Below are 23,435 nucleotides of genomic sequence, written 5' to 3'. Positions count from 1 at the left end.
CACCGCGACGCAACAACAATTACCTTAAAAAAAAAAAAACATCATTTGGCCAAAAGTGTTTACATGGAAAGAGTCTTCTGCTGCGATACACATAAATAGATTGCACACAAATATAAAAACTTTTGATTGACGGGTGGCAAGGAGGGGGGCCGCTTTCAACAACCCCACCCCCAAAAAAAAAAAAATACAACAGAGGAAAACTGAACGACCTCTTTGTCCAATGGTGCTGGTCGAGACCATGGCGCACAAGAGCCACTAAAAGAATGACCCCCCCCCTGTTACCCCCCCCCCCCCCCACACCCCACAACACTCTGACCCTGACCAAGGAGGATTAGGGCCACAACAGCAACAACAAAAAAAATTATTTAGGGGACAACAAATATCACCAGAGTTGAGTCGAACCCCCCCCCAACATTTTATGAGGATTATTTTTTAAATCTTGAGATCATGAAAATGCCGAAATCCAGAATTTAATGAATTTTAGAATAAAATCACAATAAAAGAGGACAATGAGAATAATAAAGTGCTGATTTCCGCAGAACGCCCCCGCCAAAGAAAATTGCACGATTAAAATGACACATTTGCCAATTTTTAAGAATAATAAAAAAAAGCGGCCATCCTAATTTGATACAAAATGCAAACGTTTTCCCATTTTCCTGAACAAACCAGAATTTGGACACATCCAATTGTTTTTTTTTTTTTTTCTACTCGGCAAGCAACTTTTTTTTCTTTCTTCTAAGTGGCTGTCATCCTCCTGTGGCCAGGCTTTCCCCTCGTGACAACGAAAAATTGCACAAACAAAAATTATTATGAAAAGGCAAAAAAAAACAAAAAAAATCACCCCCGTGCTCACGCGAGAACAAAGTAGAACAAGAGGAGTGGAGCAGGTCAAAGTGGGAGGCATGTCGATTGCATCACACTTTTTTGGGTGTTTTTTTTTGTGGGTGGACTCGTCAGACGAAAGAGTAGCTCAAGATATAAAACGTTTTTTTTTCTTTCTTCTTTTTCAGCAGTTATCATAGAAGCTCGCTGTGTCATCATTCAGGGAAACAAAACAAAATCGCCTAAAAAAAATTTCATTTTGGGACTTTGACGGCGTTCTCCTTTCATTTTTGTCAAGCATATATTTTAAAAAAAAGAATAAAAAGCTCTTTGGGATGCAAAAAATTGTCATCAAGTAGAGGCACAACAATTTGAATGGATCCAAATTCTGGCAGCTTGCGGAAATTTTATAACACGACGAGGCAAGAATGCCACCATTTGGGTTTGATCAAAACGTAACATTCGCAAACATCGGCGCTCGATCAATATTTTTTGTCGATTGATTTTCTCTTGAACGCTGCAGACCAAATCGGCAACTGATTCCCAATCACTTTTTGTTTCCGCATTTTTGAAATGACGTCCTGGCTTTGAAAAATGGGACAGTCCGAGTTTAAAGGCCCCCCCCCCTGCGTTGGCATTTTGGCTCAAAATGGTCCAAATATGGTTTTCAGCACAAATGGCTTTTCAGAGGTGGCCTTGCCTGCCAATTTTTTTCACCAAAATTTTGGTCCATAATTGAAGAATTCTGTGCATAGGTGTGTGTGTGTGTGTGGCATTAGCATTAGCATTAGCCACAAATCGAGTGCCGCGAAGGTGACGTTTAAGTCCAAGAATGAGGACGGAATGGTGAAAGGCAGCTTTATGTGCCCATGTGAATCTCGCGAGGACCGGGGGTCTCCAACTCGGGTCCCCGGGGGACGCTTTCCGTCAGATTTCCCACGTCTCCCGGCTGCAACACATCCGATTGAAAGCTCTGCGGCTAGCCTGCTAACGACTCCGCTCACTTCAGTCAGCTGTGTTTGCGGCAAGGGAGACGCGGAAAACACGCAGCAAAGCGGCGATCGAGGTCCCGAGTTGGGGGCCCCCTGCGCCAGAACAACAACAACAACGACGACAACGGCGGCGACCCATCCCGACAACTAAATAAGGCCAAATGTGCTCATGAGTTAGCATAGCATGGGAGGCGACGGGAAGGCCCCGCTAGGCCTCGTTCTAGGAGGCTTGGTCCAAGGCCCGGAGCAGGTCGCAGCCTTGGAGCAGGTGCAGGTTGCCCTGCAGCGGCACGTTGACCTCGCAGTCGTAGCGGGTCAACTCGGGCAGGAAGCTGCGTTCCGCCGACGGGCCCAGCAAGCGACTGGCCACACCTGCGACAAAAAAACACATTCACAATCCAAAAACATTTTTACCGATAGCTTTCCCAAAAAAGTATAAACATACACGCACAATATGTATGTGTGTGTGTGTGTGTGTGTAAGCTCACCTATCATGTTGCCCGGATACTCCAACTTCCGATGTTGCTGCAATATGTTCAAACGCGAAGAAGTCCTGTTGCCCGGCAACATCGCCAGCTCTGGAGGACAAAATATCGTCAACGTTTGCGTTCATGTCGTCTTCAAATCTACACAAGATGGCCGACTTGTTTGTACCAGGCAGCGATCCGGCGCCGCTGTCCATGTCGCCCCTCATCTTCTTCCACATGCTTCCTGATGTCTTGACTTCGCCCTGCTCAACACACACACACACACACACACACACACACACACACACACACACACACACACGCACAGACACACACACACACACACACACACACACACACACACACACACACACACACACACACACACACACGAATAAGAACAACTCAACACGCACACATCGCATTGACAAAATATTGGGACACAGGCAGGTTATGAAAAGACGGTGCCTTTCTATTTTACAGGCTATTTGGTGCGCGGCCATTCCCCCCCCCCCCCCCGAAATGTCGATTTCACAGTTTTTGTTTGTCCTGTGGGGCGGCCCGGTAGTCCAGTGGTTAGCACGTGGGCTTCACAGTGCAGAGGTACCGGGTTCGATTCCAGCTCCGGCCTCCCTGTGTGGAGTTTGCATGTTCTGCCCGGGCCTGCGTGGGTTTTCTCCGGGTGCTCCGGTTTCCTCCCACGTTCCAAAAACATGCGTGGCAGGCTGATTGGACGCTCTAAATTGTCCCGAGGTGTGAGTGTGAGAGCGAATGGTTGTTCGTCTCTGTGTGGCCTGCGATTGGCTGGCAACCGATTCAGGATGTCCCCCACCTACTGCCCAAAGACGGCTGGGATGGGCTCCAGCACCCCCCGCGACCCTCGTGAGGATCAAGCGGTACGGAAGATGAATGAATGAATGAATGTTTGTCGGGTTGCAGCTATTCCCTTAAAAAGAACACCTTTTGTCAATATTTGCGCGTGACTGAAACAGATTCGTCGGATTTACTATTTCCGATCGGAATGATTGCGCTTTGGATTTCCAACGATTCCGTTTCGAAACGTCAAGATTTTTTTTTTTGCGATGCCCTTAACACGGTATCGGCTCGTGATTAATCGGTGATTAATAACAATTAATCGGTGGAGTCAATGATGACCAGAATAAGCGAGCATCTTCACCAATTGCAGGGGGGAAACTCACCGACATCTGACTGAAGGAGCGCTTGATGTTGTTGGCTGGATTGATGTCTCGGTAATCGTGGACAAAATCCTCAAAGCACCTGTGCTCGCACACACACACACACACGCAGGCACAGACACACACATGCAGGCGCAGACACACAGAAACAGACATTGCATTTGTTTTGGAGAATGCTGAAGGATGTTCTGAACTCATATCAATCAATATTAATCAATTTATATCCGCAAAGGGGAGTTGGGGGTCGAACGTGCTTGAGGTCGCGGGCGTGATCGTTGCCTGGTAACGCGCTCGGCGCACGCAGGCTGCGGCGCTGCTTTTAGAAATGTCAAATACAGCAGATAGTCCTGAGACTCCGCCGCGTCCTCAAAAGAGGAAACGGCAACTAGAGTATTTGGCCGGGTGTGGAAAGAGGCAAACCCTTGGATTGATGTTTCGGAGGGGGGGGGGGGCAGAACCCTCAAAATGTATTTTGCCTGGCTGGTTTTGGTTGATACTGTACTGAGCACATTCGAGTCCCAGTCGACGGGATGCCCCCTTAACGACGGCCCAAAAGATCAACACACGCTTGGATGCGGACGAAGGGCTCAAAGCATCCAGAACGGGTTGCCCGCCCCGAGACTATTTTAGCCGCGACCGCGTCGGGGGGCAGCCGAGCCTGCGTGCCGATACGCGAACCAAGTGGCTAGATGGACCCCCGCGCTGTCACCTTTCTTTGTGCATGACGTGCAGCGGGTTGCGCTGGCAGAACGGCCGCCGCTCGGGCGCCGCGCGGTAGGCCTCGTTGGCTGCTTGTTGCCGATATGCTAGCAGAGGGTCCGGGGGCCTCTGCAGGTTCTGAATGCCCCCCATTGACGATAGCGGAATGCCGGCAGGGGCTTGATAGGGCGGGTTCCGCACCCGCCCCATCGCGTACGCCCCGGTCCTCGGGTCCAGAGCCCCCCCCTGGGGCCCCGGGGTTCGCTCCTCGTTCGGAGCCCAGGCGGGAGCCGCGACGGAGGGCGGCGGACGGTAGCGGCCTTGCTGATGCGGGGGCGGGGAGAGCGGCTGGAAGAGGCCGGCGATGTTGCTGAAACTGCGCCGCTGGGAGGGAGGAAGCGCGCCGCTAACGGTGCCGCCGCTCGCGCCCACCACGGCGCCGCCGTCCAGGGGCTCGGCGTCGGGGATGATGGGGTTGAGCTGGTAGTCTTCTCCGTCCATGGGGATGTACGGAGCCAGCGTCTCCAGGTCATAGTCGCTCAAGTCCCGCTGAAAGAGCCCAAACCAGAAGGCGAGCGAGTTAAAACAGGTAGCGTTCAGCAGGTAGCGACGATGTTGCGGATCATTTTCGGATTTTGGGACGCCTCCTTCTCATGTGCCGCTACCTCCAACCGGGGGAGGATTCCACACCCACCTCAGCGTTTCCGGGACCGTCCCCCTCGGTGTCCAGAGCCAAGAGCCTCTCCATCAGCTCCACCTTCAGGTCTCCGCTGGTGGTGCGGTAGTAGTCGCCGGGGCTGCTCGGCTGAGGACCGGCAAAGCGCAATCAGGGGAGTTTGTCGGCACGCGCCGCAGGGTCGCTTCCACGCCCCGTCAGGGGCACCGTGCTTCGTCGGCTCTCACCGTGGAGCAGCTGCTCAGGCTGGGGGTGACGCTGCAGGGAGGCGGCTTCTGCCGGGCTGCGAAGGCGGCGGCGCCCACGCTAGCCGCGTCGCCGGCCGATGGTAGCGGCGCGCTCCCGAGGCTTTCGCCGGCCCAGGACGGAGTCGCCGGGACGGGCAGGGAGGGGGCGGCGGGCCGCTGAGCGCACGCCACCGCCGGATGCCGGGACGGCTCCTCGAAATGAGGGCGGCCTATTGGGAGGAGTTACCGGTAAATTTAAGCCCCTCCCCTTCAATGACAACTACATTTCAAAAAGGACCATTTCCAGGAAATTCATTCGGGTGTGACTCGACTACGAATCTTTTCTTTTGTACTCGCCGGAGGTTGAGCGGATAGGAGTCAGACCGAAATCGAGGCTGATGATGGTGTCCCCCGGCGTGGGCGCCAGCTGGGCCAGGTCCTCGGGTTCCTCTTTGAGTTTGCTGAAGAGCGCCTCGCCGCCGCTCTCCCCGGCAAAGAACGCGCCGGCCTGCCGGGGCTTGAACAGCGACTCCGTTTGCTCCAGGGAGAAGATGGTGCTCTTTTCCTCGATATCGCTGCGGACATGGCAAGAGACACGCTTCACTACAAATCACTCCGTAGACAATTATTTGACAAAATAAAATAAAAATATATGACAAAAAAATGGCCGCAAATTTCCTGCCGAGGATCACACACACTGACACTTTTGGAAGTGCGTCGCGGGGACGTGCTCGGAAGAGACGAGGCGCAAGGAGACGAGGGCTCGGCGGCGTCTTACCTGAGCACGTAGTTGATGCAGACGATACATTGCGGCTGCGAGTTTCGGCCGTTGTAGATGACGGTGCCTTGCGTCTCCACCCACACGAAGCCGCCGCTCTTCGCTAGCATGCGGTACTGACCGCTCACGACTTGGCCTTTGCTGCACACTGGACAAAACACAAGACAGGAAGCGGCAAACGCCTGAGCCGCCGCAAAGGACACGCGCTCCTCGTTCCCTTCGTGTGACGACTTGCTTTTTGCTTTTCAACGATCAACGACTGCAGTTGAGATTACCCCGCGAACCGGGCCGCGCAGAGGTAGCGGCTAAGTCGCAGTAACGCCGTTGTGGAAGGCTTTATCGTCCGCGTGATTTTTAAAACAAATTTGGGTGATAATATGAAGCGGTTCGCATACCATGGGGCGGCTACGTTGCACAATTTCGGGGGCGGGGGGGGGGGAAGCTATCATGCCAATCCTTGCTCTGGAACAGTTTAGATTAGCGAGCATTTATGGGTTTAGGCTAGCTCATGGCAACGCGGAAGCTACCCTCTCGGATGCACTTTTCAACCGTTTCCTGAACGCCAGCCGAAGACTCGAGCGCAATCAACGAGCCCCCCCCTCACTTGCGTGGATCAACTTCCATTTGAGGTCTTTGGGGGAACTTCTGAGTTCATTTGACAGGTAAACGGTTAAACCGACGTCGTTTCATCAAGGTCATTCAAGGCCTCGCACCGATTTGCAGGTCTCGAGGCGTTCTGGGAAACACGCGCCCAATGTCCGTGACGATGGAGGAAATTGAAGTGTGTGATCGGTTGTGGCGTGAGAGGACGCTGGGTCATCGACCCACCGTGAGGACGACGAAGGGGGAGGAGCAAGTTCAACGGGTGCCGAAATCTAGCTTCCAAGCTAACTTAGCATAATCTTACAGTTGTGGTGGCTCTTGGTGACACTGTCCCAGTCCAGAGCGTGATAGAAGTCGTAGACCGAGCGACCCAGCAGATCATCGGGAGTGTAACCCATCAACTCCGTCACCCTGTGACACACACATTCGCGTACACGGCACACCCGCACATTTACCGATGTTGTAAGACTGCCGTTTGCTCAACTTGTGTCAATAGTTGCAACTAAGTTGAGGAGCTTCATTTTGACATTGGCAGTCACCTTGTGGCATCTACAAACCCCTTTTGAAAACGATTGGCAGATTTTCACTACGGCTAGACAAAACAGCAGCACTTGGCAAGCCAAGGCGACCCTCTCTTTTCCCACCAGGAAAGAAAATGGCTTTGAACTTTTAAGTCTGTAGCAAACCAAAACAGCAGCGAGCAAAAAAAAACAAACATAAAAAAATAATCAGGCAGAGAACTTGAGAAAATGTAAACACTTGTCCCCAAAATCAGCTTTTGGGAGGGGAAAAAAACATTGCGTAATCTCAGTTGTCCCCCTTCGCCCCCCCCCTCAAAAAAACTCTACTTTCAGCGAGGAACGGCTAACTTCGTTTCCCAACAGGATAGAAAAAAAAAGGACCTTTGCGACAGGCAGCCGGCCATATTCTGAACTCCCAAATCCGAGCCAGCGAAGGAGCCGTCGCCCCCCCCCCCCAAAAAAAAAAACTCTACTTTCAGCGAGGAACGGCTAACTTCGTTTCCCAACAGGATAGAAAAAAAAAGGACCTTTGCGACAGGCAGCCGGCCATATTCTAAACTCCAAAATCCGAGCCAGCGAAGGAGCCGCCGCCGGCGCATTCAGCACGCCTGCCTCCCCCTGGTGGCCACTCCGTGCAATTCATCAGCGGCGCTGCCTTGCTTGCCAATGACGACGCAGGACTTTGCATCAAGTGAGACCTCTTTTTGTGTGTGTGTGCCTGCGTGTGTCCTCTAACGAGCGCCAGCGCTCTTCAATAACCTCATTCACTTAATTGGATGCAGGATTTGGGCCACTATCAAGCCTCCCCAAAATGTGTCCCAAAAAGAAAAAAGGGGGCCCTTGTTTGTCGTGAAGTCACACAAGCACGCGCACGCAAACACACACACACACACACACTTTCTTGGCCAGAAGAAACCTTTGTGCCGCATGAGCAACTTGAAAAGATGACAAGAATGCACGCAAAAGCTTGCGTAACTCCAATCGGTGAGTGAGTGCGTCTTCTCGTGCCAGCAAGGAGAGGAAAACTCGAAAGCAGCCCCCAGGTAATGCTGGCACACTGTTGCCATGGAGACATAACAATAAGGGTGATGACAATCATCAAGGCCTTTTCCCAAAGCGTCGCCCTTGACAATGTTGGTTCCATTCCCACGATTTGGGGGTGGAAAATAATTGCCTCTCCCTTAAATAAGCACCTCCTTTAACCAATGAACACTTCAGGTCCATTTCGGCCATATTGCTAACCCAAAACGGCAGCGCAGTGGCGCGTTCGCACGCACCTTTCGTCGCAGTAGGTGAACTTCATGTCCATGCTGTGTCGGCTCAGGAAGGTCCTGCTGTCGAGCGGCGCCTCGATGTTGGCCGGGTGCGGGACGGGCTGGCACATGAGAACGGCGCACGTGAGCGCCGGGTCCTCGAGGCCGCACGCCGGGCGGCTGGCGTACGTCCTCAGCTGGCCCGTGCAGTGCAGCACCTGCCGCGCAAACAAAAAAAGACGCCCGTTTGGAAGCGCTTAAGATTTGGGGCTTTTCGGCAGGGCGTTTTTGCTTTGGGGCTGCTTTTATTTTGGTGGGTTTCTATTGACTTACTCCTACCCCCTGATGAATTGCAATCACACCCTTTTTTTTTTTGTCAGCAATAGATTTGCTTTGGACCTTATGTGGTGAATGCAAGACTGTCTGCTGTTGGAATCAATCCGATGTTGGTGATTTTTTTTTGCATCGTCTACGTTTATGCCGTTGATGATTGTCTTGATTTTTAGGACATGCGTAGCTCAACTTTTTTCATGTACAAGGAAGCCCGCGCGCGTCTTACTTTCCAGCTCGCCGACTTGAGGTTGACGGTGCGCCCCCTGCTGGTCACCGTGCATTTCATCCGCATGAAGAAATCCCGCTTGGTGCTCTGCTCTTTGCTCTTCTTCCCGAAGCTGTTGGCTAGGAACAAAAAAAAAAATAAAAATGACAGGAAATTAATACATCATATGATTTCAAAACATCGCCTCCTGCTTGTTTACACGTTTCGTTCTTTCGTTTTGTCGATTTTGTCGGATCTTGCCTTCTGATTGGCTGGCAGCAGTCACGTGACACACTTGAATGTGAATCAACAACTTTGTTTAGGTGCTGCTTGATATGGCTTTCCAATTAAAAAATTAATTTAAAAAAAGAACAGAAAAGACAATAAACAAGAAAACAAGCAGGAGGCAGAGGCCCTCTGAGTGAAAACCCTTCATTTTTATCTTTTTTTTGGGGGGGGGTGGGAAGTGAGAAAGACATAGGTGGAGAGGGATAAGAGAAAGTGAGGGAGAAGGAAAAGAACCACGAAACAAAGCGGATTGCGCCTCTTGCGCCGCTGATAAGTCTTATCGATGACGTGTGTGTGTGTGTTGCTTTCTTTCACACTACCCACTCAAGCGTGTGCACACACACACACACAACCCACCCCCCTCCCTCACTGCTGTTGACATGACCTCTGAGCCCGCGGTCGCATGAGATAGAAGCTAGCGTCAGTAGTGCGCTCTTTTACTTTTTGACCCACAGGCACATTTAAGTCGTCTCACTGAGCGTCAGCTCGCCTTTTACGCACCACCGGTGGGGGGGGGGGGGGTGCGTGTGGGATCAGTTACACTCATTGACAAAGAGTCATTTGGTGGCTTCCTGATGAAGTGCTGCCTCCGTGAGCGAAAATAGTCATCTTAAATTTTGGGTGGTGAGGGGGGGGGGGGGGGGGCTGACGTTACAGTAGGTCCCCCAAGCTCACGTGAAAATTGGGAGTCAGTCAATGAAAAACTTTCCACGAAGAATCGCGCCGATGACATTTGATCACCAGGCGAAAAGGAATCAAATGCATCAAAGCGAATTATTTGCATTGCCCATTAGCCCCCACACTGGCAGTCTTGAGGTAACTTTGAAGTTGTGGGGGGGGGGGACAAATCAGAACGTAATATTTGGACATCTTCTAGCATACGTGGACATGTGAGCGCTCAACATGTCAAGAAAAAAGCACTGAAAGCGGCCCCCGGTGAGCCTTCGCGTTTGCTCGTGCGTGTGCGGTGGGCGTCGTCACACTGACTGGTTGTCTTCAGGCTGAGGTTCTCTCGGATCTCGTCGTGGTCACACGGGTGCGTAAAGTCAAAGATGCTTTGGCCGGTCAGCTCCACCTGACAAGCACAACAAAAGAAAGGAAAGGAAAGGAAAGGCACGTTCATTGTTACGCAATCGGATGTCCTTCTACGTCACTCCAGCCGTCTTTACCGTTAACGCCACTAGAGGGAGCTCCAAAGGGAACTGCGGCATGCGGCGGCCATGTTGCATTCCCGCAACAGCAGCCGTGGATCAATTTGTCGACGCGTCACCGACAACTCGAGCGTGACGGCTTTTAACGAGCAATTGGAATCATTTCGGCCACGTTTGAAGGGCGACGCGTCAATTGTGCAACTCAAATGGCTGCGATGAGCTGCGTTTTCCCCGTGATGGGCTTTTGCTCCTTATGCAAGATGGCCGGCTGCCGCCATTTGCCAAAGTCAATATGTACCATCAACTAAGCTGGGTGCAAAATTCAAGTCCTTGTCATTAACGATTTTTATACCCGCACAGGAAATGAGTCAATTGACTCTTATGGCCTCAAACTTCAAATTGCCGGGCGGACATTTAACAACAACAAAAAAACCCCCCAAAGTGGCATAAATAGCCACGTGTGGAGTGAAAAGATGCTAAGAATAAATAATAAGGTTGTGGGTTGCCATGGCTACGTGCAAAGACCAGCCAGCGTTGACAAACCCACAAGCGGTTTGCTAACGTCGTCGACGACAACGCCGACGACGATTATGATCGCTCTGCTCTTTAAAAGTAACGACAATAAAAGCTGCTGAGCCGTCTGCCTCAAAGACAAAATCGGATTATTGACTCAACTAGACTTTAAAGATACGCGTAAGCGCGTTAGGAGGCCAGCCAAATCCAATTGACGGGTCCAACACGCGCAGATAACGCCATTAGAAATTTTTATTGATTTATTTTGGGGTAAACAGATGGCAGAAGCGAGCGAGCGAGCGAGGGGGGGTTCTGCACATGTTCGCGGGGAGAAGATGGGAAGATGAACTGAACGATGACTGAAAAGTAAATTTCGGCTTAACAGATACACAATTTTATTTCAGGCCCCCCCGCCCCCCAAGTCTCTTTGCCCTTTTAATTAGAAGAACAAATCAACTTAGCGGCCAAGTAACAAAAGAAAAGAAACCTTTACTATTTCATTCCAATAATCATCATCATTATAATCTTTTAATTTTTATTAATAATAATAGCAAGACAGGCGTAAGAACACAATCTAAAATCAACACATAAAAAATAAAGAATCAGCTGCCAAGTCAAAAAAAATAAAAATATTCCTCGACATGATTTAACAATTGTTGGCACCATTACACTATTACCATGAGTACTTTATTAAATTAATATTTTTTATATTTTCATATGCGATAGTTTTTTAAAACAACATTTCTTATACTTGAACTGGCGCATTGCAAAGTGACATCTTTGCTGCGCTAGCCCCTTTATGTGCTTTTATTTCTTATTGCCCATTTAAATCAAGATTCATTCAAGAATCATGGCGCCATTGCGCCCCCTATTGCAGTGGAGGGAAAAACACTCAAGCTGCATTTTCCATTAAACGCTGCGTGACTGTCAACTGTGCGTGTGTCACGTGTGCGGACGTGTGTGTGTGTGTGTGTGTGTGTGTGTGTGTACCTGTGTGAGGCCCACGAACTTGTTGATGTTCTCGGACAGGAAGATCATGTCACCATCCGATGTTACCACGGTGATGAAACCCTCCAGAGACTTCAGGTATAAGCTGCTCATTTCCTCGTCATCGCTGCCCTTGCAGCCTGATGGCACGCGCACGAACACCCACACACACACACACACACGGTCATTAGTGACGGGTGTGCACATGCTACGGTGCACATCTTTAGCTCAGATGAAAACAACCGAGCGTTGACGTCTCCGATGGCCGCGGCTCCACTCGCACTGTTTGAACGTTTAGTCCGCTCAAGTGTGAGCACTTGCGATCACAAGCGCTCAATGTGGACAGAGAACACATCCGGGACACCCCCCCCCCCCCACCCCAATCAACCCAACTATTGTTGCTAATTTTTGCACCGGTGAATCTTTACCACTTAAATGACAAGTGATGACAAATGTGATGACCAAAATCAGCAATCCAAGGTTAGTTTTGATCAGCAGAGAATTTGGGAGACTCGTGTACATTGTAATGATTCACACACACAAAAAAAGGTCAGAAAAGCAATGGTCAGCCATTTTGGTTCGGCGACGCTATATTCAAGGGGAGCGTTTCCCAACTTCCCCAAGCAACCCTAAACAAACCGAAAATCAACCCGACACCAGAATTTTGGTCAACTCAAAAAGATTTTGGAGACGCGTTTAGAATGACAGGATGTCCGCAAAAAAAAAAAAAAAAAAGGTCATTTAGTTTAGGGCAGTTTGGTTAGTGAAAGCAAAGTATAAATAAAGATGTATTGTATTAAAATAATAATAATTACATAATGTTGTGCAAGTCGTCTCCCCTGAGGCACCAAAAGGAATTTGTCAGTGTGTGTGTGTGTGCGCGCATGTGACTGAAGGGGGGGGTGGGCCGGGGGGAGTTTGTCCGAGGGGAAGATCGCAGTTCCTCCAGTGCTTCCCTCCGATAAGACTTTTGACTTTCTCAAAGCTTCCAGCACAGCCAGTGCGGGGACCCGGGCCTGGACCGAGGCCCAGACGGCGTCCGACGTACCATTGCCCCCCCCCGCCACTGACAAAAAAAAATCGTTCTCACGGGGCAGACTCCGCTGTCCGCTCCAAAAGGCCAGCAGCGGACACCTTTGGCCTACATTCTTAGCTGTGATGAGCGGACATTTGGAGCTTTTTCCTCTCTCTGTTGTTCTTGGGGTTGCGTAAGAGTCCTGCTGGGACCACAATGGCTGACGGGGGGGGGCATCACGGGATCACTTTGGACTTTCTTGACCAATCCAAGACGGGGGACGCTCGATGAATCTTTGTCCACAGCAACGCTGAGCTTCTAACTGACCGGGTGCGCTACGATTGATGTTGATTGCGGCGCACATCCGCGGCTAGCCTAGCCTAGCCTAGCCAAACCCCAAATAATCATGAGCATATTGTCTTGGGAAGGGAAGTCATTTTTACAGGGTGCTGAATGAAATGGTGTCAAAAATGTAAATGACGTTCTGTGGCGTACCGCGCATCGGAACCTGAGTCGGCGGGGTGGTGCGCGCGCGCGCGCGTTAGCGTGTTGGCGCCACGTCGCCGGGCTGTTATGGCTAGCCGCAGTAATGCCAGCAGCCGTGTGTGCCGTTGGGCAGATCCTCCACTTCCTCTCCAATCGCTCCTCGCATCTCGCTCGCTTTTTAATCGCGACGCTTCATCTGGTTGTGTCCTCACATGCACTTTGGGCCCGTCCCATCCCGTCCACTCGTGGTCCCCCCCCCCCCCCCCCCCCCCCCTTCCCCGCCCTGCACTCCTCCCTCCCTTTTTTTTTTCTTTCAGCCAGCTGCCGCATGAGAAATGACTTGAAATCATCCGCAAAAAGGAAGGGAAGGCCCAAGAACATTCATCTTCCGAATCGCTTGATCCTCACAAGGGTCGCGGGGGGGGGGGGGGGGGGGGGGGTTGTGCTGGAGCCTATCCCAGCTGTCTCCGGGGGACACCCTGAATCGGTTGCCAGCCAATCGCAGGGCACACAGAGATGAACAACCAACCATGCTCATACTCACACCTAGGGACAATTTTCGAGCGTCCAATCAGCCTGCCACGCATGTTTTTGGAATGTGGGAGGAAACCGGAGCACCCGGAGAAAAGCCACGCAGGTTACTTCTGCAGCCGGCGTCGGGTCATCATCCAATTTGGCAGAACGTGACCAGATCGTTGGATGGCCCAAAGCATGTCAGAAATCATCCTGCTGCTTTTGTCAGCCATTTGCATCGCCCAGAAACACAAAGTGGCGGCCTTATCAGCCCACCTGTCCACGAGAGAACGGCCGAGCAGCCGACTGCCCCCCCGGGGGCACATCTGCAACGTGTCGTCTGTCCATCTGCCACCGTTCACCTGATTTGAGTCCAACCACAATGATTTGACATAATTCCAAAAATGAGGGGGAAAAAAAACACAACAACACTTGCATGTCATTGTTAAGGAGATAATTAAGGCCTTTATTTTGAAAAATCACCCGTCTCCTAAAAATAACGAGAGAGCCACAACATCAAAGCCCAAGGCCGTCCGTGTGTGTGTGTGTGTGTGTATGTAACGCGGACATGCTACATCCTCGCTCATTACGCAATGTCATTCCGGTTACTGACAAGCGCAACTTGACACTCGAACCCCAAGCACAATGCCTCAGTAGAATCCACTCGAGTGGAGAAAGCGTGAAGAAGAATAGACTCAAGTTGCGTGACGTCCGCGCTGACGCTTTCAGGAATGCGGGAACAATAGCGTTCCCTTTTGATCCAGCTTTCGCAATTAAAATAACACACGGGAAGACGCGGTGGCGACTCGGGAGGGCTGACGAATACTTCATCAATGCGCTCGCGTGCGTTGCAAGGGGCTCGGAGTTCAGTGCCGACCGAGTACGGCCAAGTCGACACTGCACGGTACACTTTGACGGCCAACTTGAATTTTATTTGTCCAATCCAAGCGAACAAATGTGCCGTTTGTCACATGACGTGAAGGTCGTCACATATATAAATATCCGATTTATGTCCACGTACAAAACGAGGCATGGGTCGGATTTGGAACACAATAAACCAAAACAAAAACACAAGTGTACTCATCACATTATCATGTTAAAAAAAAAAAAATTACATCTGATCAGAAAATGTGTTTCACAATATTTGGGTGGACGAGGATGTCTATCGACTCGATTGGTTGGATTCACCCCTCAAAGACAACACTCGGTTGATTCAGCTATCTCAATCGACCCCTAACCCAGTCGGGTGTGCCCCAGGGCTCTGTACCGGGGCCCCTTAGTTTTCATCTCCTGTATCACCTTCCCTCCATGCGCCATATTCTGCAAATGTTATTATCCTGCTTCGTGGAAGACACAATTCTCCCCGATTGACTTCTAACTTCATGAAATTAAACCGTGACTAAAGAAATTCTTGTTCGCAGGAAATGTACACAGTCACGGAATCCCTTCTCTTTACTTTCCCCAGTGCAACATCAACTACCCCACTCCCCTCCCCCGACCCCCGATTGCCTCCATTCTCATCCGCAACCTTGTCACCTCTCAAAATGGCGGTCAGAACTCTTCTCTTCTACTACTACTACTCCTGCGTGTGCGTACCTGCGTCGAAGAGTCGTTGCGTGCGCAGGAAGCTGATGGCCAGCCTCATGATGGAGGCTTTGTCCAGGTGAGCGCTGACGTTGTGCGGCAGCGGGAGCTGGTGAGCCAGCTGGTAGAAAACTTCCGTTTCTTTACTGCGGCGAGAGCGAGCGGCGTCGCGAGACTTCTCCTTACGCCGCTCCGAGCTGTTCCTGTGCGACACAAACGCCAACAACAAGGGAGTGATTACTACTTCCTGTTGCTCAACTTTAACATCTGTCAGAAGCGCCAAAAACAAATCGGTCGTGGTGGCGCTCTCGTGTTGCTGAAATTTGGTTTAAGATTGATTTTTTTTCCAGACAATGGTCTTTTTTGGGGGGGGGGGTAAAGAGACAAGGAAGCAGTGACAGCTCCGACGAAGGCTGAAGCGACAGCCAAAACCGTCGGCTAGGTACGATTTTTTTTCCCATCACAATGAAGAAACACCCTACGGAGAGGACAAAATGGCGACAACGCATCATCACGACTTTCAATCCAACATGGCGGCGAGTGCGTCCCTCCCTGCCGCTTGCACTCATTAACCCACATCATTAACAGGCTAGCGCGTGCGTCGGAGTGGTCGGTGACTCTTTTGATTGTGCTCGCCCATTGTGAAGGTACAACAGTCGCAGGATGCCAAACAATGGTGGGGGGGGGGGGGGGGGGGTCGGCGTCTTCTGATGTGCTCGCCACCCATGCGCAGCCAGGCACTTCCCATCTGGAAGCGCCGGCAAGTGAGAAACCAAAGTCCAGACGGAACGGACAACCACGGCCACCCGGCGAACGGCTTCCTGTTTTGCGGGCAAACGAGGACCGCACGTTGACGAAACCGTTTTCTCAGCACCCGAGTGCTCGGAGCAACACAACATGGGACCAAAAAAAAAAAAAAAGCAGTTGACGGCGAGAGCAAAACGAGCTTTTAGCCAAGTTATCGGCGATATCGGGGGGGGCCAAAAGTGCATTCCGAATTGACAAAACAATCAACGTAGCGCTCCGGCTTTGACGCGCTCACTTGCGCAGGCTTGCCTCATCAAAGACACTTGAGCCGAATGCCGATTGTTTCTGTGCATTTTTTTGGAGGGGGGGGGGTTGGGATGTGTATTGAGAGAATGTGTATTGAGAGAAACAAAATCAGTCAATTTTGAAAACAATGCGGTCCCAGCATTTCAGGACTACAAATATGGCTGACAAAAAGGGACAAAGCTGGAGTGTTTGGGGGTGGGGGGCATTCCCCCGTCTGTTTTCCAATCACATCAGGACTCAAAATATGGCAAAAAAAATATTTAGCTTTAAAATAGGCCATTACCATGTGTATCTGCGGGTATGTTTCCGTGTGTGTGAGGAACCCAAATTCCCTCGATCACTAAAGGACTACAAATATGGCCGCCAAAGTGGCTGCCTCACACGCTAACCGGTTAGCCAGAGGCTTCTAAATGTGTCGAAACCCGCAAGATGTTGGCACGGCTGACGGGAAGGAAGCAAGCCAGTCGGCACCAACAAGGCCGCCGGCGGCCGCTCTGAGATCGTTTCCTGCGCAGAGATCAAAGTAAAGTGGCCTGCCAAGCGGCTGCCGTCATCGCGCTCCTTTGTCTTTCTCGCCATCTTTTGGCCGCGTCTTTCCGGATGAGCCTCGGTGGCGACGGCGCATCAGGATGGAGATGACGATCATGGCGGCGCACGCGGTCCTGATGAAAACAATAAGGTGACGTCGGTTCTGGTCTATGCTCGCTAATGACTCCGCGGATGGCGTTCGGCCATTGTGGCGCATCACAGTCAGGCCTCGGGCAAGCGTGTGTGTGTGTGTTTGCGTGCGAGACGACAGGGGATCAAATGTATTGATAACCAACACGTATGAAGTTTCACATGCACTCATTTACACACAAACACACACCATAATTCATGTGAACGAGCAGAGTGACCTGCAAGAATGTTCTCCAGTGTTTTACATTCAAACACACACACGACCTTGTTCCTGTTGTAATTATATATATTTATATAAAACTCCCAAAACATAGCAGGTGTGTGTGTGCGTGTTGCACCGTGTGCGTGTGTGTAAATTGTTGCCAGACTTGTTTTCAGTCGGGAACAAAGTGAAACAAAATGTCGGTGAGGGATGCCAAAACACAATCGCCTTGGATTCAAAATGGCCGCCTGTGCTCCAAACTTAGCGAGCCTGCCCAATGTGAGCAGTTCTTCACAAAACACAGACTTATTTGGTGGTCATGTTTTGGTCCTTTACAATCGTGAAAGGTTCTTATTTTTGTTTGGGATGGTCATGCACGTTTGAAAAGCGATTAAAAAAACAAAACAGCAATTACTCTCATAACACTGGTCAAACGTTTTTTACAGAATTATTTGAATCAGAGATCCAAGAAAACGTTTCACGATGACTTTTTAGCACTGACCAATCAAATCTGTCCTTGTTCGCCGCCGCCCACCACCACATCATTCCTTAACAATTACAATAATAATCTACGAACAATATACTATACATATGTAGTCAAATAATATGTACTAAAAAGTATCTCAAAGCCTCATATGGGAGAAAAAAAAATTCTAATTTCAACATTGAAAATACATTTATTGACCCATGAAGCCATCACGCATTCATTTGGATTGATTTTGTTATTGACTTTATAAAAAAAAATATATACAATAAAGTCAAAATGGGCATCAGTTCATGTAATATGAACAAAGACAAAAATAACATACATTTAAGATAAGATATCCTTTATTTGTCCCACACTGCGGAAATTTACATTTTTAAAATTTATATAATTTATATAATAATTAATTTGCTGCTTTTCATTCTAAATAGAATACCTTGCTCTCTCTCTCGTTCTCATATTTTAGGCACGCACGCATGCGCCTTTCCTTGCTTGGAGTTGGCTTTCCTGCACTTTAGGGCCTGGCCGACACAAACAAACACGGCAACAATACAACGCGGGCTATCTGTGATCCTGTGGAACACGGTGTTCTGGAAACACAGCCAACAAAGACACACACACACACACACACACACACACGCGGCCAGACAAACAGCTATCCCAGTGTGGGGCCCCAGATTGAGAACGATGCAGGAGATTACTAATGATTGTGATAGGCCATGAGAACGAAGACAAGGGCGCTCGCACGAACACACACACACACACACACTCATATACACTTACACACATAATCACACAAATAAACAAACCCACACAAGACGGGGCCGATTGAGTCCAAAACGGAGGCTATTGGCCGGGGACGTGAGGGGGAGGGGGGCACAGGTGGCGGTCGTCAGCCAGGCAGCGAGGCGGAATACCAAACGAGAAGACGCAAGGGCGCCGACGGAATCAAAACACACACACACTGATGGACGCAGTCTTCTTTTCGCCCACTTGCACACACACACACACACACACATACACATATATGCACGGATATTGGTACCGACCAGTCTAATGGCGCGCTTGCGCAATAAGGAGGCCTTGGCATCGGGACAAGGCGTCAACGTTTCTCACATGTCGACTTCAAGCCGCGTTACTTCCCTCTCTGGATTTCATTTCACGCTTCCTGATTGCGAGCACTCGTTGAAAAACTCTTCCCGAGATGTTCCGCCAAAAAATCCAGAGAACATCTCCCAACGCCGAGCGAGCACGTCTCGGTAATGGGTCCAGGCCGGTTGCTAATTAACAAGTCGGGTCGCGTGACGTCAGGCTTTCTGAAAGCGTGTGCGGGGAGAGCCCAGAGGACATGTTTTAATATTAATTACACTCACAGAGGGAAACCGATAAGCACGTCACAACGCATCGGCCTTTTTATCAACAAACAAAAAAAAAATGAACAAATAGGACAGATAAGGAAAATTGGGCCACAAAACCAAACAAAAAAAAGGTTGGGGACTGCTGTCAGGTGATGGGAAAAAAATATTGATCTCATATGGGTGTGACTACAAAAAAATAATAATAAACCCGTGTGCCATCTGCACAATGCATCAGGAAAGTCGTCACAACACTTTGCATATGCTACAGAATTTGTATAAAATGAGTATTTAATTTTTTCCCTTCTAATTTATGAAAACTAAAACAATAAAATAAAAACAAGGGGATATTTATATTTTATTTCGAAATAGAGTGGCACCCAAATTTCATTGTATGCTATACAATGACAATAAAGGCGACTTTGAATCTGAGATTGTATTTCATAAAACGTCACATAATCAAAGGATTGCTTTTTAGCACAGGCTGAATAAAGCTTCCAAACGAGGCTCAGAGTGGAGTCACAAATGTAAGATTTCCTTGAAACAAGGAAAGCTTTGAAATTCGGCTTCTGCGACCAAATGAGGGGTTGAAATAAGCGTGCAGGTTTCAATTTAAGGTTTCGAGACAGTTAACGGAGGCTTTTAAGGTTGGACAAGAGGGTAAACGAGGGTCGGGGTTTCAAAAGTGGGCCCGGAGGGTGAGAATTTTTAAACAGGATGCGCTTTTCAAAATAGGGTTTGAAGATGAGGTCAGGAGTCAATTCAACTGTATTTCCAAAGCACTTTAAAAACAACCACCGCTGTTTACAAAGTGCTGCGCAAAAAGAATTCATCCAATAAATCGTAAAACAACAAATAAAGCACAAAAACAGCCAGACTCAAAACCAAGTCTGATGCGGAGTCAAAAAAGCCAAAGAATAAAAACGAGTTTGATCAAAGAGAGGGACCGTTGTCAGTCGCACGACTGTCACGCACTTGGGACTTTGGAGTCAGTCGATCCTCCATCAAGCATCTCCAGTTGGTCCCGAATGCCGCTCTTGACGGCTACTCGTAACATCGACCTCCTACTCTGGCATCCCAGCTGATGAAGATGAAAGAAGGATTCGAAAATGAGAGTTTGAGGCCCCGGGTTGTGTTTCAAAAGGAGGGCTTTTGCCTGGTTCACAAGTTTTAAGGACTTGTTTTTCAAACTGTAAGGTATCAAAATCAAATCGGCTTTTTTCAAGCAAGAGTTGGCGAGTTTCAGTCTCACAATAGGGTGAGGATTAAAGAAGGATTCAAAAATGAGAGTTTGAGGCCCCGGGTTGTGTTTCAAAGGAGGGCTTTTGCCTGGTTCACTGTTATTTTGAGGACTATTTTAAGGACTGTAGGGTATCAAAATCAAATTGGCTTTTTTCAAGCAAGAGTTTGCGAGTTTCAGTCTCACAATAGGGTGAGGATTTGCGTTCTAAACGTGGTTTGTGGCTTTGAGCAAGGATGATTTTGAAGTGACGTGCCCCCCCGTGGGCACTCAAGCAATGAGAGGGGCGTCCCGATGTCGACGTGTGGCCAAAGGGATCAAAGCTCGCCGCCAATCGCCGCCTTCTGGAAGCTTCTCCTGGGCTATGACGCAACTTCCCATGGGCCCGGCGCCACTTTTGATAAACTCGTCCTGTCATCATGCGACACCTTCCACATTCTGCCCTCGGCTTTCAAATCCCGTTTGGAAAACAAAACACATTTGTCTGATGGGGGGGAGGGTAAAAATAGCCTAGCGCTATCTTGGACGCACTTCACACCAAATCTGGCAACACATTGACGAATCTGAAAACACTTGACTTTTTGTCACGAGATGGGATTCCAAAACCGTTTATTTTTTTTTCACCACTTGATTTCGTCCTTGCTTTCATGACACGACGCCTACGGGAGACGCTTCACGAGGACGTCACAATGTCCATGTTCCCAGCAGACAGCCGCTGCTCAAGTTCAAAAGTTGGATGCTATGCTGCCGTTGGTATCGCTAGCTTCACCGTAGCGGCCGCCAAATGGACCCCCCCCCGCCCCCCCGCCGATGTATATCAACTCCACGAATCAAGTCCAGGGAATCTAACATGGCCTCGCGCCGCTTCCCTGAAATGGCTGAAGGCACCCATGAGGAGGAGCAACGAGCCACAGAGGCTCCAGTGTGTGTGTGTGTGTGTGTGTGTGTGTGTGTTGGGGGGGGGTAATAGGGCCAACACCCACACTTTTGCTGGTCAAAGCTGTTCGACACCCACACAGTTCTATGGGTAATAAGACTTCACTTTTGGTTTTTAATGAGGTAAAAGGGTTAAAGATCCACATTTTATTTCACAGCTGAAAGCATTGAACACCCACATTTTTTTCCCCCACCCACAATTCAGCAATTTGACTTTTGACACACCCGCCGTTCCAGCCAAAAGGGTTTGACGCATTTGACAGCTGAAAAGGGTGGAACATCCACACACTTTCTCCTCATGCAAAGGTTAACCACCCACATGATTATTATTCCAACCGAAGGCTTTGACACGCATAGAAATACTAAAAAAGTATTACAGCCCAACATTTCGTTAAAAGGGATTTCAAAAACAAATAAAAATGGACAAAGCCACAAGGACACTTTTGAATTGTTTTACAGCTGATCCTTTTCGTTTTTTTAAACCCCCACAAGAGACCTTTATCCATGAAAGTAATACCCTCCCAAGAGTGCAAAGATCGTATATTCAAAGCCGATCGCGGGATCGGGCAAAAATGTTTTAATTGTGTTTGATATTTCAAAGTTTTTGAGGAGGGGGTCAGAGACGATTGTGAGCAGAACTTTCACCTTATAAGCATTTAGAAATCAATATCAACCGCCTCGAAAGCTTTTAAAAGACGTGCCTTTGAAGCATCAAAATGAGAGCTCGTTCGCTACTCGAGGGGAATCAGGTGCAAATGTTCAATATGCATCACGACGCAACGCGAACTCAAAAGGACACAAACAATCGACGGGATGATGACATGGTTAAGGGTTGTGACGTCAAACGTTTTGCGTTCGTCGGTTTGGGCAGTTGGGCTTCAAGAAACGAACTTGACTTTGTGCCCCGAAAAAGTTTCGCTTGATCCTTTCTACCTGCGCGTCACGCTCGTGCACTTGAAAGCAAACAAGAGCGGCGTGACACGTTTTACTCATCCAAATGGTTTCAAAGACATTTCGAAATCAACCCAACGCTTCTTCGAGGTCACGACCAAAACAAACCGCTGTACATTAAGTCATATAACAACGAACATTTACACCACAAATTAATATCCGGTAAAAAAAAGCACAAAAACAGTCCCAACTACAACCAAGTCTCATGCTGAGTCAAAAGCCAAAGAACAAAAATGAGATTAAGGACGACTTTTTTTTAAAATGAACTCAAAGTGGCCTTACCTCTTTTTCTCCTTGTCGGCTGTCATCTTTTCACCAAGTCCGCAAAAGTGTCCAACCAAACAAAAAACGAGCAAAAAATAAAAATTAAAAGAACACCCTGAAGGTAAAAGATATTTCAAAGTGCGTGTCGACTTTAGTCCACTCCAAGAGTTGAAGGTGAGTCGGCTCCGAGCGCGACGGATGGTCGTCGGTCACTTCTCTTGGGGAACCAGGGCCGTACAGTCTCAGAACACTGCCGAGGATTGTACAGCCTCTCCCCGCAGAGGAGCTCCACACAAAGTGCCGGCGAATAAAAAAACACACGCCAACGTCGCGACAATTCAAGGCAGCAGCTCGGACGCACCGAGCCTGATTTTCGGACTGACTGATTTGAGCGAGTGAAAGCAAAATGTGAATGGCAGTGGAGTCGCAGCTCCGGACGTTCATTGGCTGCAAGTCAGGCTTCGGGAACGCCCCCACCGAGCTGGCTCCGCCCTTGAAAGAAAATGCACTTGCGACATGCGAAGGCAGGTTTGAAACGTTCTTGCCCCCCCCCTCCCCCTCCGTGATATTCCATCATTACAAAGTTATGCCAAGTCCTTTTTTTTATATTCAAAACAAGTCCATACACTTATTGAAAAGGAATTCAGACGACCGCAAAGTTCCATGGTGCTTGTGCGTTTTCCGGACGACACTAGTCTTGATTACAAATATTTGAGTGTCATTGTGGCGCGTTCCCCCCCCCCCCCCCCCCCCCTGGTAGGCTAAAATGAGATCCCACAGGTTGGGGTTCAAGTCGCGCTCATTCCAAAAATGCTGTTGGCGATCAAGAAAAAGATTCAGAAAAACACACACACACACACACCAACATGAGTTGTTTGATCATGACGTCATGACATTTAATTATTTTGTGTGCAAATGAAAAATCGATTGTCTTTCTTCGAAGGTACAGTACAGTACAGTGCC

The 23,435-nt window shown here is 49.2% G+C and overlaps 1 protein-coding gene and 1 long non-coding RNA gene across 2 annotated transcripts; one reads left to right on the top strand and one right to left on the bottom strand.

The window, feature by feature from the left end:
* Window positions 1–1,172: 1,172 nt before the first annotated feature.
* LOC127610501 (endothelial PAS domain-containing protein 1-like) lies at window positions 1,173–22,890 on the bottom strand. Its single transcript, XM_052080716.1, has 16 exons — window positions 22,491–22,890; window positions 15,322–15,512; window positions 11,715–11,851; window positions 10,048–10,135; window positions 8,794–8,912; window positions 8,259–8,452; window positions 6,765–6,871; window positions 5,858–6,005; window positions 5,464–5,654; window positions 5,080–5,309; window positions 4,871–4,981; window positions 4,187–4,725; window positions 3,481–3,559; window positions 2,469–2,544; window positions 2,303–2,392; window positions 1,173–2,186 (listed from the first exon to the last, which is right to left on the bottom strand). The coding sequence occupies exons 1-16, from the start codon at window positions 22,514–22,516 to the stop codon at window positions 2,035–2,037; spliced, it is 2,478 nt and encodes an 825-aa protein (XP_051936676.1). The 5' UTR covers window positions 22,517–22,890; the 3' UTR covers window positions 1,173–2,034.
* Window positions 7,581–8,936, top strand: LOC127610542 (uncharacterized). The gene is made up of 2 exons (XR_007964888.1): window positions 7,581–7,672; window positions 8,801–8,936. It is a non-coding gene; the product is annotated as an uncharacterized LOC127610542 (long non-coding RNA).
* Window positions 22,891–23,435: the final 545 nt, after the last annotated feature.

Source organism: Hippocampus zosterae, chromosome 11 (genome assembly GCF_025434085.1).
Source record: "Hippocampus zosterae strain Florida chromosome 11, ASM2543408v3, whole genome shotgun sequence".
Lineage (NCBI taxonomy): Eukaryota > Metazoa > Chordata > Actinopteri > Syngnathiformes > Syngnathidae > Hippocampus > Hippocampus zosterae.
The sequence above is the reverse complement of the archived record's forward strand: the minus strand, read 5'-3'. Positions and strand labels throughout refer to the sequence as shown.

Bases quoted from the DNA above. Each gene is read 5' to 3' on its own strand.
- LOC127610501 (XM_052080716.1), bottom strand. From the start codon at position 22,516: ATGACAGCCGACAAGGAGAAAAAGAG. The intron at 15,513-22,490 runs GTAAGGCCACTT...TGTGTCGCACAG, and splicing joins GCCGACAAGGAGAAAAAGAG to GAACAGCTCGGAGCGGCGTA. The intron at 4,726-4,870 runs GTGGGTGTGGAA...GGGCTCTTTCAG, and splicing joins ACGGTCCCGGAAACGCTGAG to CGGGACTTGAGCGACTATGA.